The sequence below is a fragment of the Rhynchophorus ferrugineus genome, unplaced genomic scaffold (genome assembly GCF_030347505.1).
Source record: "Rhynchophorus ferrugineus isolate W39M unplaced genomic scaffold, kcgeb_rfMv2 rfM8, whole genome shotgun sequence".
In the NCBI taxonomy this organism is placed as follows: Eukaryota; Metazoa; Arthropoda; class Insecta; order Coleoptera; family Curculionidae; genus Rhynchophorus; species Rhynchophorus ferrugineus.
This window is the reverse complement of record NW_027472587.1, coordinates 14,909,281-14,933,184: the sequence shown is the minus strand read 5'-3', so window position 1 is coordinate 14,933,184 and position 23,904 is coordinate 14,909,281. Positions and strand designations below refer to the sequence as shown.

General features: G+C 33.4%; 2 protein-coding genes across 2 annotated transcripts in view; one reads left to right on the top strand and one right to left on the bottom strand.

Moving 5' to 3' along the window:
• Positions 1-23,355, bottom strand: part of lobo (coiled-coil domain-containing protein lost boys) — a 170,050-nt gene extending 146,695 nt beyond the window's left edge. Inside the window, exons 1-2 of the mRNA XM_076411688.1 lie at positions 22,767-23,355; positions 22,585-22,710 (exon numbers count right to left, since the gene is read on the bottom strand). Of these exons, the coding sequence (XP_076267803.1) occupies positions 22,585-22,710; positions 22,767-23,300 (660 nt within the window). The 5' untranslated portion in view covers positions 23,301-23,355. The remainder of the gene's footprint in view (positions 1-22,584; positions 22,711-22,766) is intronic.
• On the top strand, positions 10,692-22,744 carry LOC143201039 (esterase FE4). The gene is made up of 11 exons (XM_076411885.1): positions 10,692-10,764; positions 12,657-12,826; positions 17,303-17,428; positions 20,083-20,254; positions 20,308-20,493; positions 20,553-20,749; positions 20,801-20,975; positions 21,672-21,844; positions 21,907-22,042; positions 22,100-22,226; positions 22,368-22,744. The coding sequence occupies exons 1-11, from the start codon at positions 10,692-10,694 to the stop codon at positions 22,552-22,554; spliced, it is 1,722 nt and encodes a 573-aa protein (XP_076268000.1). The 3' UTR covers positions 22,555-22,744.
• Positions 23,356-23,904: the final 549 nt, after the last annotated feature.

Genomic DNA, 23,904 nt, shown 5'->3' with positions numbered 1-23,904 from the left:
TTGTTATTTTAAAAACAATGGATTTAAGACAATTTCGCCCACTTGGATTGTCCTGGTTGTGGACTTTCGTGTAATAACACTTTCGTATCTTTATTCAAATGTATTTTTCTGCTTTTTCAGTTAGTACCAACCTTCAAAAGAAAGCTGCTAAAATTTCATGATATTCGTTAAAATTTCGTGACATTATTTTTGTTATTTAAAAAAAAATGGATTTAAGACAATTTCGTCCACTTGCATTGTCCTGGTTGTGGACTTTCGTGTAATAACACTTCCAAAAATTCAGCTGTCTGATTCGTTGGAACATGTGACCGAATCAGTCTATAAACTAAATTTTTGGGTTGGTACTGACGGGTCACTATGCCAAACAAGTATATAACAAAAAATAAGAAAATGTAACTACAGCAATGATAGTATGATGAGTAGGTATAAATGATAGTAGTTTTTTTGAAAGACAGCGTTAGAGCTTAACAAAACATTTTACTCACATTAAAAAGTTTATTGTACAATCAATTTATAGTCTGTTCAAAGTTATTTTGTACATACGTCATTTAAATTTGTGACATCAAAAGGTCGCAATGTTGCCGCGTCAACTCTGAGTTTTAGTCAGTTTCGCTTTGTATTTTGTGTTTGACAGTAAATATAATTTATTTTAACATTATAGTACATCTAAAAACTACAGTAATTATACAGCCACAATAGTTTATAGGTTAGTGTTATAACCTCTTATCCCTATTGCTATCAGATAACATTGTCTCTTTTTAACTAGAATTAAATGAGAAGGAAAATATTGTCTGATTCTGAAACGAATTTACAAATTACGACAGGCAGTGCCTTAAACATCTTGATGACATGTATAAAATACAACGTGTAAAAACTTTGAATAGAGTAGAGCTTGATTTTTGTAATAATTATTAAAAGTTTTATTATTTTTCCAGAAATGAATTGAAAATTGTAGACTATTAGTATTTTTAAATTTATATTCCTCGAATTCAAAAGAGCTATTAAAGCATAACTTTTATTGTCTTATAATAGATGTAAATTATATTGATGTACAATGCTATTCGTTCTTGAATATATCTGGTTCTCCAAGAAACAGATTCAATCTAGGGTCCTTTTTATTATCAATTGAATTTTTTATAAATGAAAGATAATATTTCTATATATTTATATTATATCCATTATCAATATACAATTGAAGTGTATACAAAATGATTAACACAGCTTCTGATCACAATATTTTTTACATTCAATAACAATCACAATGGTATCACAAATAATCACAGTCTCTTCTGCTAACTGAGATATCTATTTCAATCGGTCGATTGCAATGGAAATCTTAATTTTTCCATTCCATTGTCCGCTGATGATTTCTTTAACTTTGAGTTTCCAATTTATGGAGCAAGTTACTAATTATAGTACCATACAGTGCCTTTCTAGAAGTACTGATATCGGAATCATTTAAATATCTGAGCAAGCAACGGCCATTGCTTATCGCATTGTCCCTGGACACCACTTTATCGGTTGTTGCGTCATTCCTGGGCACCGGTCCGCCCTTAAAGACCCCTGAATTCGTGGAAGCGGCGGCTACTTCTAACGTAGCCGGCAACTCGTTTATTACGATCTCTAAAAAATCGCATGGATTGAACTCCGTTATTTGGGGCACTGTCTTTGAGGCGGCTGTCGTAACAGCGGCTTCCTCCTCGGAATCTACGGGTGTTTCTAACAACGCTGGTACCCGATTTAACGCGAGATATTCCATAACAGCTCCCTTATCATCGTGGATGATCTCGCCGGCTGTCATCGGCAATGACGCTTCTTGCCGAGATGTCACTGTCCTAGGCATGATTTTCTCCATTATGTCATTTATGGTTACGGGGTTTGTTAAATTTTCGGTATGCATGTTTAGTATATACATCGATTTCTGGATGAGCGTTCGACTGTCTTTAACGTATCGCCGTAAACTGGTTAATGGAATGTTGTTTGCTTTGGAAATTATTTTTAATGGAGCGCCCTGTTGTATTTGCTGGACCGCTAACAGTTTCTCGTACAACGTTCTCTTACGGGGAGCCATTATTCCGTAAATATACACGCACCTCACACACAGAACTGACTGATCACAACTGACTGGACTTTCCAGACCAGTTGAAATCTTATATACAACATGGCGGCATCCCTGTTCCCTCCAGGCCCCCCCCACCAACCGTGGTCAGTAGTACCGTTCAATCACAACGCCCTCACAGGGTAACAGGTAGCTGACAGGTAAATTATAGGCATGTATTTAATAAATTTTGATGTTATTATATTAATTTAAGTATTATTTGAAATGAAACATTCAGATAGTCTATTCAAAGATATTTTGGGCATTAAACATCTTGATGACGTGTATAAATAACAACGTGTAAAAAACTTTGAATAGACTATAGCTTGATTTTTTTAATAATTATTAAAAGTTTTATTATTTTTCCGAAAAAAAAAAATGAATTGAAAATGGTAGACTATTGGTATTGCTAAAGAAATTTAATAAAATTTTAAAAGAAAAAAATATTTTTTGTACATCGTGTATCAAAGGTCAACTAAAATTTTTAAATTTAAATTTCTCGAATTCAAAAGAGCTATTAAAGCATAACTTTTATTGTTTTATAATAGATGTAAATTATATTGATGTACAATGCTATTCGTTCTTGAATAGATCTGGTTCTCTAAGAAACAGATTCAATCTAGGGTCTTTTTTATTATCAATTGAATTTTTTATAAATGAAAGATAATATTTCTATATATTTATATTATATCCATTATCAATATACAATTGAAGTGTATACAAAATGATTAACACAGCTTCTGATCACAATATTTTTTACATTCAATAACAATCACAATGATATCACAAATAATCACAGTCTCTTCTGCTAACTGACATATCTATCTCAATCGGTCGATTGCAATGGAAATCTTAATTTTTCCATTCCATTGTCCGCTGATGATTTCTTTAACTTTGAGTTTCCAATTTATGAAGCAAGTTACTAATTGTAGTACCATACAGTGCCTTTCTAGAAGTACTGATATCGGAATCATTTAAATATCTGAGCAAGCAACGGCCATTGCTTATCGCATTGTCCCTGGACACCACTTTATCGGTTGTTGCGTCATTCCTGGGCACCGGTCCGCCCTTAGAGACCCCTGAATTCGTGGAAGCGGCGGCTACTTCTAACGTAGCCGGCAACTCGTTTATTACGATCTCTAAAAAATCGCATGGATTGAACTCCGTTATTTGGGGCACTGTCTTTGAGGCGGCTGTCGTAACAGCGGCTTCCTCCTCGGAATCTACGGGTGTTTCTAACAACGCTGGTACCCGATTTAACGCGAGATATTCCATAACAGCTCCCTTATCATCGTGGATGATCTCGCCGGCTGTCATCGGCAATGACGCTTCTTGCCGAGATGTCACTGTCCTAGGCATGATTTTCTCCATTATGTCATTTATGGCTATGGGGTTTGTTAAATTTTCGTTATGCATGTTCAGTATATACATCGATTTCTGGATGAGCGTTCGACTGTCTTTAACGTATCGCCGTAAACTGGTTAATGGAATGTTGTTTGCTTTGGAAATTATTTTTAATGGAGCGCCCTGTTGTATTTGCTGGACCGCTAACAGTTTCTCGTACAACGTTCTCTTACGGGGAGCCATTATTCCGTAAATATACACGCACCTCACACACAGAACTGACTGATCACAACTGACTGGACTTTCCAGACCAGTTGAAATCTTATATACAACATGGCGGCATCCCTGTTCCCTCCAGGCCCCCCCCACCAACCGTGGTCAGTAGTACCGTTCAATCACAACGCCCTCACAGGGTAACAGGTAGCTGACAGGTAAATTATAGGCGTGTATTTAATAAATTTTGATGTTATTATATTAATTTAAGTATTATTTGAAATGATACATTCAGATAGTCTATTCAAAGATATTTTGGGCATTAAACATCTTGATGACGTGTGTACAAAGAACTTTGAATAGACCATATAGAATGCTGGTTATAATAATTATATATAGTACAAAAAAATCGCATCAAAATTAATCAAAAATATCATATACTTCTCAATCTCCCCGGATATTTAATATATATTGTTCGTCAATGTGATAACAAATTAAATTTAAAGAATGTTGGATTCACCTTTGTGTACTTTAAGCAAAAAGTGTTTTAATTTAATTTGGTCGTTATTTAACGTTATTAAGAACTATTATTACCTACTTAACTTTTGTTGTTATAACACTATATTTATTATCTTCTCGCCATGAGTAACCATTGGGTATATTGGACCCATTCTGAAATATCAATGTCTCATCTAAATACATGAATTGAAATAATAAATTTTCCTTCATTTTATTATATGATTTTAAATATTTTATTTTTTTAAGTAATATCCGGAAGTTCCATTAGACTTTTTTGATAATTTTCAGACAATTTCCTTTGATATAATTCTATTAAACTATGTTTGTATTGAAAATTTTCAGTGACCGCGTCCATATTAATATTCAGTGCAGCTGCAACACGCTAAAAAAATGTTTAACAAAAAAATTTAACCGACTTCAAAAAATAAGTAAGAAACTTACTAAAAATTAAAAAACATTTTAAAATAAAATATGTACATAATAATCCTAATAACTAAATAAAAATAAACAAAAAGCTTATTTAACCTATTTACTACACTTATTCTATATTCTAATAGGTACACACAATTTAGCTTAATACCTACCTAAACCTATTTATCTATTTACAATATTATTTTAACTACTACCGTGATCACTTTGTTGGTGCCGAACCCAAACAGTAATATTAATTTAGATTGTTTGTTTTGTTTGTTTTGTCAGTAATTTAATTTTTGTATCTTACAAAATTTTATTATTATTTTTATATTGTTTGAGCTTTGGGACCGACTTCAGAGTGATCAGCTACTTATTATAACTAGTTATTACAACGATTATAATGTATATATTTTATTTTAAAATGTTTTAAATGTCAATCAATTAAGTTAATCTATGTTAAAAATCTAAATTTGTTTATTTTTTAATTTTTAGTAAGTTCCTTATTTATTTCCTGAAGTCGATTCAATTTTTTTGTTAAAAATATATTATTTTTCTCTGTTTAGTGTTAGATATTTACTCAATACATTACTCTGTTATTTTATTTAATATTACGATGGGTAGGCCAAGTAAGGATGCAGCCGGTATAAGGAAAAATAGAAATAAAGAAATAATGATAAAGCTTTAACCACTACACGATAGAAGCAGTTGTGTACAATATTTCTACGGCATCATATATACTATTGTTTGTACTTAAAAAGCAACCTAAACGGTTTTTGTACTGAATCACTTCCGATTTACCATGATATCAGCTCAGTAATAAGATTTTACATGAATATCTGAATATTATAGTTAAAAAATATGTGAAAACATTGTACGTGGTTTTGAAATTTTAGCGTTTCCCTAGATATCCTTCCCTCAAACAGAAACAGAACTTTTGTTATTGTGAAAAAAATGGATAAAAAGGACCTTCGCGTGTGAATAAAATGTTGCTTTTTGATGGGAAAAAATACAGTTGAAGCAAAATCAAACTTGGCTTGACGGCTGACGAATTTCCGGATACTGCCCCAGGAAAATCAATCATCAAGGATTGGTATGCGAAGTTTGTACGTAATGAAATGAGCACCGAAGTCGGTGAACGCAGTGGACGCCCAAAAGAGATTTTTACCGACGAAAACATTTTAAAAATCCACAAAATGATTTGGAATGGCCGTAAATTGAAATTTAATGAAATAGCAGACACTCTAAAGATATCAACTGAACGTGTACATTATATCATTCACGAATATTTGGGTATGAGAAAACTCTGTGTAAGGGGGTGCCGCGCGAGCTCACTTTTGACCAAAAACAACAACGATTTGATGATTCGGAACAGTGTTTGAAGATAATCAAGCGTAACCCGAGTTTTTGCGTCGATATGTGACAATGGATGAAACATGACTCCATTATTTCACTCCGAAGTCCAATCGACAGTCATCCGGGTGGACTGCACATGATGAACCCGTTCCAAAGCACGTGAAAACGCAACGATCGGCTGGCAAGGTTATGGCGTCTGTATTTTGAGATGCGCATGGAATAATTTTCATTGACTACCTTAAAAAAGAAAGGATCATCAACAGCGACTATTACATAGAATTATTAGACCGTTTGAAAGACGAAATCGCTGAAAAACGACCGCATTTGAAAAAAAAAGAGTAGTGCTACTTCACCAAGATAATGCACCGAGTCACAAGTCAGTGAAAACGATGGCAAAATCCATGAATTGGGCTTCGAATCGCTTCCTCATCCGTCGTATTCTCCAGATCTGGTCCCCAATGACTACTTCCTGTTCGCCAATCTCAAAAGAGTGCTCGCTGAGAAGAAATTTTCGTCGAATGAAGAGGTAATCGCCGAAGCTGAGGTCTATTTTGAAACAAAGGACAAATCGTACCACAAAAATGGAATCGAAAGTTGGAGGGTCGCTATAATCGATGTATCACCCTTGAAGGGATTTATTTTGAATAAAAAAACCAATTTTGGCAAAAAAATTTATTTACTATGGTAGGCCGGGGACTTTTCAATTGACCTGTTATCATATTATTAAGTTTTTATCATATCGCTGCGTAGTATATCATATTAGTATTACTTTGTTTGAAAATTGCGAAAGCAATAGATAGTCAGGGTCACAAACTGATTGCGTCATAATGTAGGCCCCCTTTTGCCCGTAAATTCCGTTACAGAGGTAAATATTGATGATATTAAATATTATAAGTTGCTGAAATTTTATTGAAAAAGTTTTTAGCGTATTGCAGCTGCGCTGAATATTAGTGTGGGTACTGTGAGTAACATCGCCTACAAAATGAAGAACAATATGTTAGATTCAACCAAGAAAACCCGTCTACATACAAAGTGGTTGACGATCTTGATATTGGCTCTATTCGAGATCAAATATACGAAATATATAAGAACAGTGAGTACACAAACTATTTTATCGATATAAACATAATTTCATAAAATTATTTCAGAGAAAATTGTTAGTCTGGAAACTATACATAAAAGAGTTAGAGACATACAGCTTTTGGAGGGATATAAGGCATCTCCTCATATACTCTTACGGGGCATAGGATTTAGATGGTGTAAAGATTAATTTTTTAAATGCGTACAATAAAATCAAGTAAGATAAATTATTTAACTCTGTGTACTCTATCTGTACAGGCTACACCACCATGAAAATCCAGAACGCTTCTACTACTGCATGGACGACAATGTGTTCACAGACTAAACCCTGGGAACTTGTATGATAGTACGTGAGTGAAGGGATATAAGGTGTAACTATTGATTGTTCGAATGTCGCTGAATATAAAGCTATAACCTGTAAATTGTAATAATAATTGTTAGCAGGAAATTAATGGTTGAACCAGTTTAAGTAATAAATAAATTTAAAAAAAAAATTATTTATATTAGAGTATCACGTTAGACAAAAAGCAAAACACATTAGAACCAAAATAAAACAACTATACTGGTTAGTCGGAAGATACTCTCAACTTGATCTAAAATCAAAGAGGTTGATCTATAATACAATTATAAAGCCAATTTGGACCTGTGGAATGCAAATATGGGGTTGCATTAAAAATTCAAATCAACTAGTCATACAACGCTGTCAAAATAACGTTCTTCGATTGATTACCAATTCCTATCGCTATGTAACCAACGAAGAACTGCACCATGACCTGGAAATCACAAGGTTTTGCGAAGTTATCCAAGATTTTGCCTTGAAAAACGAAAGAAGATTACTAAATCATACTAACGTGGAAGCAATACAACTGCTGGACAGCGCGCAGGATGTCAGGAGATTGAAGCGAACAAAACCATACGAACTTATATAAAGTGTATACATTTAGTGTAAACTATAGCTATAAGTTAATAATTAATAAATAATTACAATTTTATAATTGAGGAATACATACTGATATATTTTCTCGCACCCGTCTTGCTTGTGAATTAATCCAAGTACATAGGAAAAGTAGTAATAAATTAATTGTAAATTAAGATTGTAGTAAGCGTATCTAATAAAGATGTTATAAAAAACAATTATATAAGAATTTGGTTACATGTCAAGACTAAAATGTACTAAAACTCAAAGTTGATGCGGCAACACCGCGACTTTTTGACGTCATAAATTTAGATGACGGCATATATATCCTTTGATATTCGTAATGATTGAAATGAAAACGTTCTGTCCAAGAACAATTAGTCATCATGCCTATCGTTCCCAGATAAAAAAGAACCCGAAACACACGCCATCTGTACGATGCAAGCGGATAACGAACGGCCGAGAGCAGTTCGATTTCGACCGTGGTGGTGGGCGACTTTGAAACGGAATCCGCTACACGATGCTTCCGACCTAGGGCAAGGCAAAGTTTTTATTAAAAGTCGGAAAGTCGAGATGAATGGGAAGGGATATAAATTCCAGAGACTGCATTTATGAATGAATGAATGAGGGAGGAACGAGGACGGGAGAGCGGGCCGCGGTAGACGGGGGACGGAGAGGGCGAAATATATGTGTGTGTGTGTATGTTTCTGCGGGTGTGTGCGAGAGAGTTCGGCTCGGTGTTTCGAGTAATATGTAGTACGTAGAGTGGGGAGTGATGTTAAATAAAACGTTTCAACAGGTTGTCGTTTGTATACAGATCACGTTCGGTCTTTTTATTAGGCTTAATGTCCGTAGAGGCAGGGGGGGAGAGAGATGATGCGTCGCAACCTCACAAAAACAGTCAATCCACAAAAATATTGAGAATTTAGAAGGGTATCTTAAATGGGTACATGCGATACAGTGTTTCAGTTCTCTGTTTCATTGTTTCAGTTCAGCTTTCTGCTTTCAGAAGCCTATTCTAAAAAATAAGAAGGCGTAGTGTAAGTATGCTTATATTTGGCAGAAATAATCAAAAAGTTACTGGATATTTTGGACATTTTTGCTAATTCTATGCTTCCTATAAAAACAATTTGAATTATATACAAAAAAGTTCGGTTTAATTTTTTCGACAAAGCTCTTGTTGAAAGTGTCTCTTTCATTGCTGACAAATCAAACTTTTTAAAAAAAATTTATGAACTTACGTGTTAAATATTCTTATTTTGTTAACTGTGTTATTATGGTTCTTTTGTAGTTAAAATGATGTGTTTAAATCTTAAGACATCTCAGGTGTTGTGTCCCTGGATGTAGTACCACTTCAAATAGAATACCCAGCTTTTCTCGGGATCCTGCTTTATGTCAGAAATTACTTTTAGCAATAAATAATGAAAAATTGATAGGATTCTCTTGTGAGGTGTTAAATTAGAGCAAAAGGGTTTGTAACACAGGATAACTACAATCCGAAGAACATTGATCCAAATATGTTAGGAAACGTGAATTGAACAGTGAAGTTAGTAAAGCCCGGCAGTATGGTAGATGTAATTTGACAAAGCCAGAGACTTTTTTACTTTGTTGGTAAATGATATCTTGACTATTCTGTTTAATTCCCAGATTATGCACAAAACTTTAAAAGCAGTCTGTCCAATCTTTTAAATCGCTCAACGATCAGCTGTTTTGATAATTCTGAACGGGGTATAATTAGAAAGATAATAGATAGGTGTTGTTTGTTTTGGTGGATGAGAAAAGTGAACAGAATAGCAAAAGGCAAAAATGAAACATTTTTTATTGTAATATCTAAATATAACACAGCTTATATTGATGATGTACAACTATATACTAACAATAAATATTTGGCAAAGAAAATAATATAAAAAGTTACATATTCTATAGTTTATTAAATTTTGTATATTTAAAAGTATAAGTTTTGTGTTAAAAATCTGTTATATTACGTTTTAATGTATTATTAGTACAATATATTGTCATTAAACATAGAAAATTCTACGAATTTTCCTTTGATATAATTGTAATATAAATTTTACATATATTTAAATAAAATATATTTTTAAGCTTATCTATTTTTTTAAGCAATGTGTTTTGTGAGCCAATCTTTATTGGAGAAATAACTACATTTGAATTGTTACATTAATTTGAAATAATAAGTAAATATAGTCTATCCAAAGAAATTTTGAACATTCGTCATCAAAAAGTGTTGCCTGCCGCAATGTACGAATTCGTTTTAGAATCAGACAATGTTTTCCTTCCCATTTTATTCTATTTAAAAAAAGACACAGTGCTGTCTGATATATTACGTTCGAACATGTAACCGAATTAGCCCGCAGAAGTCGTCCGGTTGTCAAACGTATGCAAAATTCTTCAAAACAGTGGATATATTGCTTAACAAATATCTCCGGATTTGCCACATGCGCACTATATCTGCATAGAGAACCATAGAAGAGAATAAACTATATTGCCTTCCTCTTCGAATGGCGGTACATTCTTTTCGAGTCCATCGGTACAGTCGATCAAGTCAAAACAACAACAAAATTTAGAATACTTATATTTTGTCTTACATTAATGATTCTATAGTAATAATAATTAAATTGTTGGGTTATTCTTGGTGGTTTAACATACATTGCTTTTAAAAAATGGAATAACACGGGTAAGTGTAGAATGTAAGTTTAAGTTAATAAGTTTTGAACATCACACCTTAATAATATTATGTTAATTATTACCATTAACACTAGATTACCCCCAATAACAAATGACCAACAAAAGTCGTTACAAGATAAAGGTAAGATCGAAACAGTCAACAATATTTAAAAAAATATAAAGCAAACTATGAAAAGCAAAATACTGTAGCAGAATTAAATAATGATAATCATAAACCGAAACTACCCAAAACATTCAAGGAAAACGAAAAAGGATACGCAATTTTTACTTATACAAGTATGTTTGATTTGGGTTGATACTACTGGACCCATTACTAAATGTCCGCAAAATGTTTTAAAGCAATAACGATAATAGAGGTCATAAACCGACAAACGTTACAAACCAACCTTCTTACCTGTGTATGGGTTTTATTACCTACGATGGAAATGGATAAACGGAAACACTTGATACCACTTGTAAAAATAGTCAACCTAACGACCGAAATAAATAATAAATATAAACTTCTATTAAAAAATAATAAATTGTTAGTATTTTTAATTTATTACCTATATTTATTATTTTACCTCGTAAATATATTACGTAATAATCACTTCATTGTAACAATGGACTTCTTAGACGTCAATAAATATGATCTATGAAATGTTTATTCTTTACTATATTTATATAAGGGACAGAAACCAAAAGCTCTCGAAAAATATTAGTTATATGGAATAGAAATATAAAATATATTAATAAATAATTTTATAAAACAAAAAATTGCGTAAAAATATACATAACAAAATTGAATATTTAAAAAATATCGATGTTTTCAAACATATATCGTAAAATGAAAATATTCAAATCTTTTAGCCACTTTTAAAACGCCGAAATTAATATTCACATGTTGAAATTCATGGAGAATTGTCCGCATACGCTTCATACAGCATTCGATGACCTTCAGCCGCCCTTTTCTTCAAACTTTTTTTTATAACATCTTTATTAGATAGGCTTAGTACAATCTTAATTGATAATTAATTTATTACTACGTTTCCTATGTACTTGGATTAATTAACAAGCAAGACGAGTGCGAGAAAATACACCAGTTATAAAATTATAATTATTTATTAATTATTAATTTATAGTTATAGTTTCCACTAAATGTATACACTTTATATAAGTTCGCATGGTTTTGTTCGTTTCAATCTCCTGACATCCTGCGCGCTGTCCAGCAGTTGTATTGCTTCCACGTTAGTATGATTTAGTAATCTTCTTTCGTGTTTCAAGGCGAAATCTTGGATAACTTCGCAAATCCATTTAATTTCCAGGTCACCGTGCAGTTCTTCATTGGTTACATAGCGATAGGAATTGGTAACCAATCGAAGAACCTTATTTTGACAGCGTTGTATGACTAGTTGATTTGAATTTTTAGTGCAACCCCATATTTGCACCCCATAGGTCCAAATTGGTTTTATAATTGTATTATAGATCAACCTCTTTGATTTTAGATCAAGTTGAGAGTATCTTCCGACTAACCAGTACAGTTGTGTACAGTTATTTTGGTTCTAATGTGTTTTGCTTTTTGTCTAACGTGATAAATTTCTTTAAACTGACGTCAAAAATAAAACATACGAAACGAATTCAAACATTTGAAGTCGAAAGAAAATGTTTATACACACTTCGACGAAATGACACAAATTGAAAAAAGTGAAGAATAATAAGCATATATAAAAGAATACAGATATAAACGGATAAACAGCATCAAAAATCATGAATATGCGTCGTGCATGAATCCTAATCATAAATAGAACAAAGCGATTAAAACAAATGCAGTTTTAATCGATTCTGTTCTACATAAAACCCGTTCGCTAATCGATAACCGATATCACCCCCATTTTCCATAAAATTAAAAATATATAAAAGAACCGTCGACGCATAGTACCCAACGGTTCGATAAAATGAGTAATAAACGCGGTAAACAGCATGCGCTTCTCATCGTTGTCCTATTCCTGGTAAATAAGAATTCGGCTTCGACAGAGTTCGACGTTGCCACCTCCACAAGCAGCCAGGAATTGGAACCCATTGTGGAAATATCAACTGGGAAAATCCAAGGGCGAGCGCTGACGACGGTGGATAACAAAAAGGTTTATTACGGATTTCTAGGAATCCCTTACGGTCAGCCTCCGATAGGAAATTTACGTTTTCACGTGAGTAGTATTTTTCGCCTTTATGGACCATTCTTTTTTATTAATTACATCTTACATTAGATATTCTTAGGACAATCTTAATTATATTCAGGTATTAACTAAAAATATTGTTTATCAAGTTACATTATCACAAGAAAAACTAAATTTAATTCCTGTCAATATTAAGAAGTTTAAATATATATCTAACCTTTTTTTTTGGTATACAATATATATGTCATGAAAATTTTTTATATATATTTTAAAGTCTCCTTTTACCAACTATGGGTTTATCTGGACTGGGTCTAAAGTTTAACGTGGGCTCCGAACCACGATCCTCGGCATTAAACCTACCGACTGGCGAGTGACTTTAGAACAACTTTATAAATCATCCCAGAAGACATCCGGTCTTACCCAGCCTGGTTACTGGCGCGACTGGGATCATTTTCCTTGTCGGATTTTACACTCTTGCCTAGAACATTCACAAATTTTAAACAATCACAAACATAAATTTACGACCATGCCCCAGCAGGATTCGAACCCGCGGCCGTCGCAACAGTAGCCAGCTATGTCATGAAATTGACATAAGTTTTTTCTCTCTTGTTAATTAATAACAGTTAATAAACAGTTTTGAATTTACATATAACATTTTCGAGCTTATAGTACAGATATACTTGCTCAGAATCTATAGTTATATATTACATCTTAGATATGCTTAGTTCAATCTTAATTTTATTCAGATATAACCAAAAATATTGTTTATGAACTCGCATTACGATAACACAAACTAAATTTCATTCTTGTTAATATTAATATTAAATATATACCTAAAGATTTATTTTTAGTATACAATGTATCTGCTATGAAATTGACATGACAGTTAAGAGTACCTACTGACTGACCAGTACTTTAGTTGCTTGAGCTTGAGTCTATTCTGCTCTGCTTTTTATCTAACATGCTCTTTCTAATTTAGCCTACTATTGATATGTATTCCAAGATATTTAGCTGATTCTGCTTTAGGAATCCGTTAGGTAATATAATTAGATTTTTGTCATTTCGCCGCTACGCAAAATTAACATGGACAGATTTGAGGCTATTAAGCTGTGTTTTCCTGTGTATCTAGGCCCTCTAGAGATCTTATTGGCCACTGCTTGTACTTTTCCTACGGCCTTAGACAAAGATACATCTTTTGTCATTATAACTTTATCGTCGACAAGTATTCCAAGTGCTGTTTCTTTTGTTGTTCCGACGTCAGCAGTATAGAGTAGATACAGCTTTAAGGACATGCGATATATGTCAGAAATTAGCGCGAAACGAGAGTCCGCAACATGGAAAACATTGATTTAGTATAGTGGAAAATTATATATAACATGTATGATTTGAATAAAATACACGTTAAAAATTGTCAGGTGTTGGTTATATAAACTGGAATCTAGCCTAGGGCTGTCGGCCACCTAGAAAAATATCGATACTATTAGCGTTGGGAACTATCGACTGAAAACAGTCGAAACAGTCGATAGTCGTAAAACAGTCAAAACACTCGATAGTTAAAAAACTAGCCACTGAAAATAGTAATTTCTATGGTAATTCAATCGTCCATACTAATTACTATTTTCAGTCAAATGCACGGTTCGACTGTTTTATTAAATTCGTGATGTCAGACGAAGATGTACGAACCCTTTCCTGTATAAATTGTGAGAGAGGAAAGAACGGAAAAAAACTAATTCATGACATAATTAAAAATGATCGCACAACAACTACTAGAGCTTTTTTAAATAAAGTAAATGCTTTATTTATTAATGAACGGAAATATATTTTAATAAAAATCAAGAGAATAATCGAAATATTACCTATTATTGTCATAAAAACAGTTAAAAGTATTTTACTATTTATCATTCACAATTTTAATCTTTTTACCCTATTACATTAACAATCTTGAAAAATATCGTTCCAAAATACTGCTATATTAATATACAATATATTGTAACTTACAATCAAACTACCAAAAAAATTATAAAATTATATATATTACATATAAATCTATGTAAGCATAAATTGGGTACATTTTTGTCAAAGTCGCGGGTAGAACGATAACGCCAGAACGTTAAAAATTAGTCGAATGAAACTAGTAGAACTAAAAATAATAACTAAAAGTACACGACTGAAATTGTAGATAGTAAATAGTGACAATATCAGTGGAACCGAAAATAGCGATTGAAACAGTCACTGGTAAAAAGTAGTAAAATCAGTCGAACCAAAAATAGCGACTGACTGAAAGTCGATAGTCGATTTCAGTCGATAGTTCCCAACACTAGATATTTCGATATATTTAAAAAATATCAATATATTGAAAAAAAAATGTCGATATTCTTTGAAAAATATAATTGGTTAACTGGTTGACTTTAACTCCATTTTTGATGTCCGTGGTTGATTACTGTCCCTGTTCGCAGAAACAATAAATTCATTATCCCATCATACTAATAGGGTTACTATTGTTATTACCAGGCATTATTTTATGTTATTTTTTTGAAATTTATCTCTTAGGCATACAATGCAAATAGGTTTGCAATTAACAAGGCAGTATAGCTCCATTTATTACAGGTAGCAATATAAAAAACGTATAAAATTTACTTTACAGTAGATAATAAAATACTAATTAGCCATTGGCGGGTACACATTCATAATAACCCTTTTTGAACTTTATAAGTCAATTAGGTGAAACCAAACATTTTCAAAACACATAAAAAATAGATATCTGGCAATTTTCTATGTTATTATAGATATAAAAATATATATTACCTAAATAATATAGTTTTAAATGAAAATATATATTGAATATCTATTATTTAACATTAAATATATATATATATATATATATATATATATATATATATATATATATATATATATATATATATATATATATATATTATATCCTTCTCATTTAATATGAATGAAAAACTTTTCATTTCTACAAAATAATTTTGCAACTTTTGTTGAAAACTATCTATTTTATCATATATTTCTTGTTTGTGTAATGACGTTCGACGAGTTCAATGTAATATTTACAAAATACATTAAAATATATAATGCACTTTTTATATTTGTACTACACCTTTAATACTTAACTAATTTAATTTGTAAAGTTACATTGCAGTTTGTAAAAATATAAAATTCGTTTTACACTAGGAGTGGATTTTTCCTTCTCATTTTACCTTTGTCAAAAAGTAATAGAATGCTGTCTGGTTGCAATTTGGGTGGTTGCCAAATGTCCGTAAAATTCTTTAAAATACTATTGATATTAATTAGGCGTTTTAAACCAAAAAAACCTAGTAATCCACATGTCGACGTTATAAATTTTGATGACCTAAGTGGACCGTTTTATTCACCAGTCTCTAATACCTACATAAAATTCGATTTGGATTGGTACTAGTGGCTCATGTTGAAAAACGTCTGCAGAATTCTTCAAAACGTTAATGATAATATTAATTAAAGGTTATAAGCTGGCAAATATAGTAGCCAAAAGTCAAAACTGATGCGACAACATTGAAATGTGGTGATGAGGAAGAAAGGGAATTATAAAACTCACCAAATTGATCAATACAACAACATTTAGATTAAAACATGTCCCAGGTATTTGGAAGATGGCGGAAATTATAATGAGCCCAAAACCTGGGAAGTCACCAAACGAAATAAAAGCCTATAGACCTATATCACTGCTGCGAGGAATATCTAAGGCTTTTGAAAAACTCCTGTTGAAAAGAATAAAACCGATCATAGAAAGAAAAAACCTAATACCAACACACCAGTTTGGGTTTATTAACAAGCATTCAACAATTGACCAGGTCCACAGAATAACAGATGTTATTCAAAAAGCCTACGAATGTAAAAAAGTACGCTCAGCTATTTTTTTAGATGTAGCACAAGCCTTCAATAAGGTTTGGTATGAAGGCCAAAACAAACACACAAAAACAACCAAAACAACCACCGAACTATTAAAATCGTACATTACTACAAGAATGAGAATGCTTAGAGTCAAACAAGAAGAAGCTTACTCTACAATAAAAGAAGCTAAAGCAGGTATACCACAAGGAAGTGTACTGGGACCAATGTTTTATCTACTCTACACTTGTGATATCCCACAAACGGAGAACATTATGGTGGCTACATTTGCTGATGATACTGCGATTATAGCTGTCGTATAGATAGGGCCGATGGGTCCTCCTAGTTATATACCTAGATTTAAGTTGTCATAAGGACAAAGTGTAGGTTAGTCGGAAACGACTAGTAACAATGTAATAATTAAATAATAATAAAAAATTATGTACAAATTTTAGGTATTGAGTTGGTTTTTAGCATTTTTTCAGACATACAATTAAATGAAGAACCATTTTTTGGTCTAATTCTTATTTCTAATTATAAAAGCAACAAAAAGTAGGTACAAGTGCCCTATGCACGCAAATGTTGTAGACCGGTGTTATTTATGAAATTATTTTACAGGAACCTCTTCCTGCCGAAAGCTGGAATGATATTTTATCGACCAAAACAGACGGCAAGCGTTGTATCCAGTTCATTTCCACTTCTGGATCTGAGGACTGCTTGAACATCAACGTATTCACGCCAAAGGTAACCAACAAGTTTATGTTTGATATTATAGGATATAGGATGGGATATGTATTGTTTTCTTAGAGCATATTAGAATTAATTTTAGAGCACATTTTTGATTTACGAGTACTATGGCTAAAAGGATTAATTGTTTAAATTAACACTAATTTCAACATAACCTCACAAAAAGAATACTATCGTTTCAAACGAGGCCAATAATTCCACTATTGCCACGTGGGCGGGGGTATGTGGAACCCCAAATTCAACAGTTCTGTCTGGTAAAGTAAAAGATGAAAATAAGTCCCAAAGAAAAGATGCACATATATATCTAGTATAAAACGGTATTTACGCATTTTGACAATAAATCAACATTTATTTGGATCAAGAAATTTTAGTTATTTGAATTTGTAAACGTTTTGTTTCTATAAAGTAGTATTATTGTTATTAAATAATTTATTTTGATTCTGATCTGACAGTGGCGGCTGCTGTATAATCGCTGCACTGCTCCAAAAAAAACTTAAAAATTTCCCAAAAAATAATTATAACACTATAACACTAACATATTTTCTATTACCCAAAAAATCAAATTCGCGAATTGTTGTTTAAACCAGTGGAATAATCTACCGTCGGTAGGTTAACGACTCACGCTACCACTATTATTTATATGGGCCACACGATCGTGCTCTGAGTCAAACATTCATGTACACATCAGGCCACTAGATTGGCCGCAGAAATTAACTTCAAATATACAGGAGGCAGCATATTCCGCGACTCCTAACAGTGAAACATTTCCAAGAAAAAATACTCATATATCATGTATTAAAGAGAATAAAAGAAAATTTAAAAGGGCAACAAAAGAGCTGAAAGAACTAATCCAAAATGAACAAAACCAAGGCATTCAAGAATACCTAGAAAACTTGACACCAACTGAGGCTACAGACTATTCGTTGTGGAAAGCAACAAAAAAGCTTAGGAGATCCCAGCAGCATAACCCACCCTATTAAAACAAACGAAAATAATTGAGCTAGAAGCAATAAAGAGTCTCAGTCTTTTCAGTCTCAGCTACATAAAGATGAGGAAAATAAAATTACCAGCTTTCTGGATTCGCCATTTCAAATGGACTTACTGCACGAGAAATTAACGATCAAAAAAGTTAAACATACAATAATGAGAGAGATTAATATTAAAAAATCTCCTGGTTATGACTTAATTACTGGTAAAATTTTAAAAGCACTATCAGAAAAGGGTATAAAACTATTAACATTTATATTTAATGCTATGCTACGAATTAATTACTTCCCTAGTAACTGGACAGTAGCTAAAATATTAATGATTCTTAAACCAGGAAAAATACCAGAAGATGTGACCTCCTACCGACCTATAAGTTTATTACCGATAATCTCGAAAGTTTTCGAGGAATAATAAAAAGAAGAAAAATTGTTCCAGAACATCAGCTTGGCTTCTGCAATAAGCATGGGACTATAGAACAAGTGCATAGACTTGTAAACAAAATAAACACTGACCTGAATGCCAGAAGATATTGTACGGCTGCTTTTCTAGATATATCTCAGGCTTTTGACAAAGTATGGCATACGGGTTTGCAGGTTAAACTAAAGAAACTTTTCCCTCATCCGGACTATCAGTTACTAAAATCGTATTTCACTCATAGACATTTTATTGTAAATCAAGACGATGAACATATCGAATTAAATCCCATATATTCAGGAGTTCCGTAAAGTGGTGTACTGGGTCCAGTACTGTATCTTCTGTATACGGCCGATCTGCCCACCACAAAAATAACTACTGTGGCAACATACGCAGACGACACAGCAATCTTAGCATCCCATGAAAATCCAGTCACAGGATCAATAAACCTAAAAACCCACCTGGAGCAAATACAATTATGGTTGAAGACATGGCGCTTTAAAGCCAATGAAACAAAATCCACGCATGTAACGTTTACCCTGCGTAGAATAACATGCCCCAGCATTATTCAACCTCTTCATGTCAGATATCCTAATGAAGAAAGATATTATTATTGGGAAATCTGGTGCAAGTAGTGCAAAAAAATACACCCGTAAATTTAGACATTTACATTAGAGTCATTTATTTAAAAAATGAATGGATTTTTGGATGTAAGAAAAAAAAATGCGTTGTAGTTTTCCCTGCCTACATTTTAGTGGCGATAAAGCTTGGACGAAAATAGGGGTCACCGATCTAGAGCACTTAAGATTGAAAATAAAAATACATGAAAACTCTAAAATCCATCTTCATAATTGTATGGAATTTTTATTATTAAGGTCCATTATGACTCAATTAGAATCTGTGTATTGGATAAATATGTACAGAGTTATAATGCAAAAATGTTTCAAAGAATATGTATGTTTTATCAGGTCAAATTTTGCATAGCGTTTGAACTGGCTCTTCAGAGACATCATGACAGCGATACTTCATAGAACACGGAGATGTTTCGTAGACCTGTACATTTGTCGGCTAAACTATATGCAACTCTAACTGGTAGTTTTTTTGAGATATGTTCGCGATGGTGAGCCATTTGACCGTTTTTAGAACTACTTAATTCTGGATGGGAATCACTGGGATCTGATATCATAACTTTGACTTGAATAAATGCAAAATGTACTCATAACACTAAATAAACTAACTACATTTCTTAGCTACCCAATGCAACTAGCGAAAATACCACTGACACATTACTGCCCGTCATGGTATGGATATATGGTGGCGCCTTCGCCAACGGCGCCTCCACCATCGAGAATTTCAGTCCCGACTATCTCATAGATGATAAAGTTCTGGTGGTTACCTTTAATTATCGTGTAGGAGTCTTTGGTACGCCTCTATAACATACCATACGACACGACTTAATATATCTGAGGCTTCAGGCTTCCTCAGCACCGGAGATTATGCGGCTCCCGGCAACTGGGGTTTGAAAGACCAGATTCTGGCTCTGAAATGGATCAAAGACAACATCGTACAGTTTGGCGGAGACCCGGAAAGCGTCACCTTGTTCGGAGAAAGCGCCGGAGCCGCCTGCGTTTCTATACTGGTTCAAAGCACGCTAGCCAAAGGTTAGTTTCAGGATAGGAGCCAGCAAGATCAATGAATCGACGTTGTGAGTGTGTTGCAGGACTGTTTCATCGGGCTATCATGCAAAGCGGCACCAGCTTGAACCAATGGTCCCGTGCTCGTTCGCCTAGAGAATCGGCCTTCGCCCTTGGACGGATACTCGACATCAGAACCAACGATTCCAAGGTGCTCGTTGACCAGCTGAGAAAAATCGATAACAGGACGTTGCAGACGACGTCCACGTCGACAAACCTCGGAGTAAGTAACAGCGACAACAAGGAAACATTGTATGGATGATCTTTCAACTAGGAAACCATACTCCACAACCCCCTGGACGGTCTGACCTTCGCTCCTACCATCGAGGTGCCCCATCCTGGAGCGGTATTCACCAATCACAGCCACGAGACCCTGAGGAATGGCGACATCAACCGAATCCCAGTGATAGTGGGTTTCAATTCTCAAGAAGCACTTCCCTTCATTGATGGTAACGTTGCGCCTACACCCTAATCCACTACAGTAAATAAAAGATGTTCTTATATTAATGCAACAGTATTAAGCTTCATCCATAATATGTACTAATTCAATATAACATTTCATAAAATTAGTGTTTTATAAAACCGTTTAGACTAAAATATTGTTCTTCTAATAAAACAGCCAATGCACGTCATCAACATCGTCAAGCGTATTGCATAATTCACTTTATAAATATTCCGTTCGGTTATATACGTAAAATCCCTTTTAAACTCAAAGTATTTTCAGTTAAAGAGAGACAGAAATAGGCCTATAAAATTCGATTTGTTTTGGTACTGGCCGACACCGTTGTCACATGTCCATGTAAATATACTAAAACAACTCTAACCTACAATCTATTGTGGCTGTTTAATTAACTGTAGTTCTTCAATACATATGCATTAAATGTGCGTTAATGTTAAAATAAAATATATTTTATAACGTTATTTTGGTTTCATTATTTTATTTACATTGTATTTTTGTCTTAGTATTAGTGTTTTATCAGAGTCAAAATTAACGAAAACTTAAATTTGGTACGGCAACGTTGCATTATAAATATTGATAAGGTTGCATTGACTGTTTTATGGTAAGGACATCGTCAGTCTTTTTGACAGACGTCAAAGATAAACTTCAAAATTGTTCCGCAGATAATTCTTTTTTTTTTTCATAGTTATAAAGTACCTCAAGCCCTACATCGCCACTTACGATATTTTCGCCACCCGACTGGTACCTGACAGTTTGAACATAAAACGGAAATTAATGAAGGTGCTGGCCGCGTCGATCATACGCAAGAAGTATTTCGGCGTCGCCCCAATCACCTTTTCGACCACTCGACTAACTCAGGTTGGTCAAGTTCTTGCCGATATCATAAATCGATTTTTTTCCAATGGGTTTTGATATTTCAGTTCGTGACAGATGACCAGTTCGCGCGGCCAATATACGAGTACGTCAGACAGTCATCAAAATACAGCCCAACATACTTCTACATATTCTCATACGAAGGCCCACTGGGTGTCAACGGAAAGAAAAGGAGCCAACCAGGTTTGATTCTTAAAAGAAAAAATGTCTTAACCGAATACTAAAAAAATTAATTTAAAGGCGTGGGCCACACGGAGGACAACAAATATCTGTGGAACATCGACACAAACATAAAAAATCCACCTTCAGAAGATGTTTTAACCAGAAAACGACTGGTCCGTCTATGGACAAACTTCGCGAAATCAGCGTAAGAAACGCAAATTTATAACTCTAAAAAAATTACCAACAATAACTATAGTACCATCTGACGGCGGAATTGAAAAACAAACAATTTTATTAATTATAAATTACAGATACCTGTATTATTCAGAAATGCAAAACGTTTCAGGAATCCAACCCCTACACCCGACGCAATATTACAAAACATAACATGGGCACCCAGCAACATCCGAGCTATGATATATCTTAACATCAGTAGAAACTTAGAACTAAATGTTGAGGCTTCACAGTACATCATAAGTTTTTGGGACAGAATTTTTCAGATCTATGGACAGTCGCCGTATGACACTTATTAATTATAAGGATAAGTCTAAATGAGTACTCACGAAAAGCGTGGGAATTTCCAAGGGTTCATATTTCAAGTGATCAGCAACAAAGAGGGAGCACTGTTCCCAGGATCCCAGGACAGAGTAAGGAAGAGTAGTTGGTCTAATAGTTGTACAAACCATTTTCTAAAACATTAAATAGATATATTTCCTCTACTAATTTAATATTTTATACACATTACCTGCATTCCACACTCATTATCACAAGCTAGAAACAATGGTTTCCTGTCAGGATACTTGAAACAAAACTGTCTTCTTAAGTTTTCCGCGTATAAAAGCAAAAGTTTTTCTTTTTCGTTGTTCGATAAATAGTTCTCGGGAAAATTGGTGCGATCTTCAAAGGACACGTTCGATAAATCCGGCCAACACAACTTGATGAGTCCTAATTCGTCCGCGATTTGCTTAAGATAATCTAGCGTCAGATCTAGTGGCTCCAACGCCGCCCTCGGTGCGTCTAACATTGCAATATACGAAAACGGTTTTTCTTCTTCCTCCGGAGCTTTATCGTCCTCGTCTTTATCAACAAGATCACCGTTTTCATTCGCTTCGCGATTTTCGATACCAGCGTTTTGGTCCTGAACAACACTATCACTTTTGACCGCATTCTCATTTTCCCCGATCGCGTTTTCCTGATTACCATTTTGACTTATAGGCGCTTGATCACCAGCACCCTGTTGCGAAGACGGCTTTTCTTCTTGGACCGATGGATTAGACATATTTTTATAATGAATAAAACGCCGATGTTTCAAAATTCGGTTGAAGTATTTTAAAAGTTAGTCTGTTGTCATAGTTACGAAGTATTGTTAGTTGCCTATAGGGGCGATAGTAAAATATTTTTAATATATACCTAATAATTACATAGTATTAATATATTAAATTATATAAAATATTTATGATATTAACCGATAAAGATTTTGATGAACATTTCAATTAACCTCAGTGTATGTATATCTCTAATTTCGTATTAATTTAAATCAATTTATTTTATAATAAATTTGTATGATATTCTGCAACCAGCTTTCCTCTAGGAATATATTTCTAATTACTACACTTTGATATATATATATTATAGTAACAGTTGTAGACAAAAATATTATGGGAAAAATTGTATTAAACAATAATTAATTGAACAATTGTAACAGAATAGCAATATAATTTTAAATTAAAATTCAAGTATAAAAAAGCAGTAATAAATAAATAGTTTAGATCATATTCATATAATATAAACAATGGATTGTTTATGTGTTTTGCGGATATATGGTGATAATTTTATTACGAATTATTTCCCGGTAGCATTGCACATACTTTCGGTATTTTTTA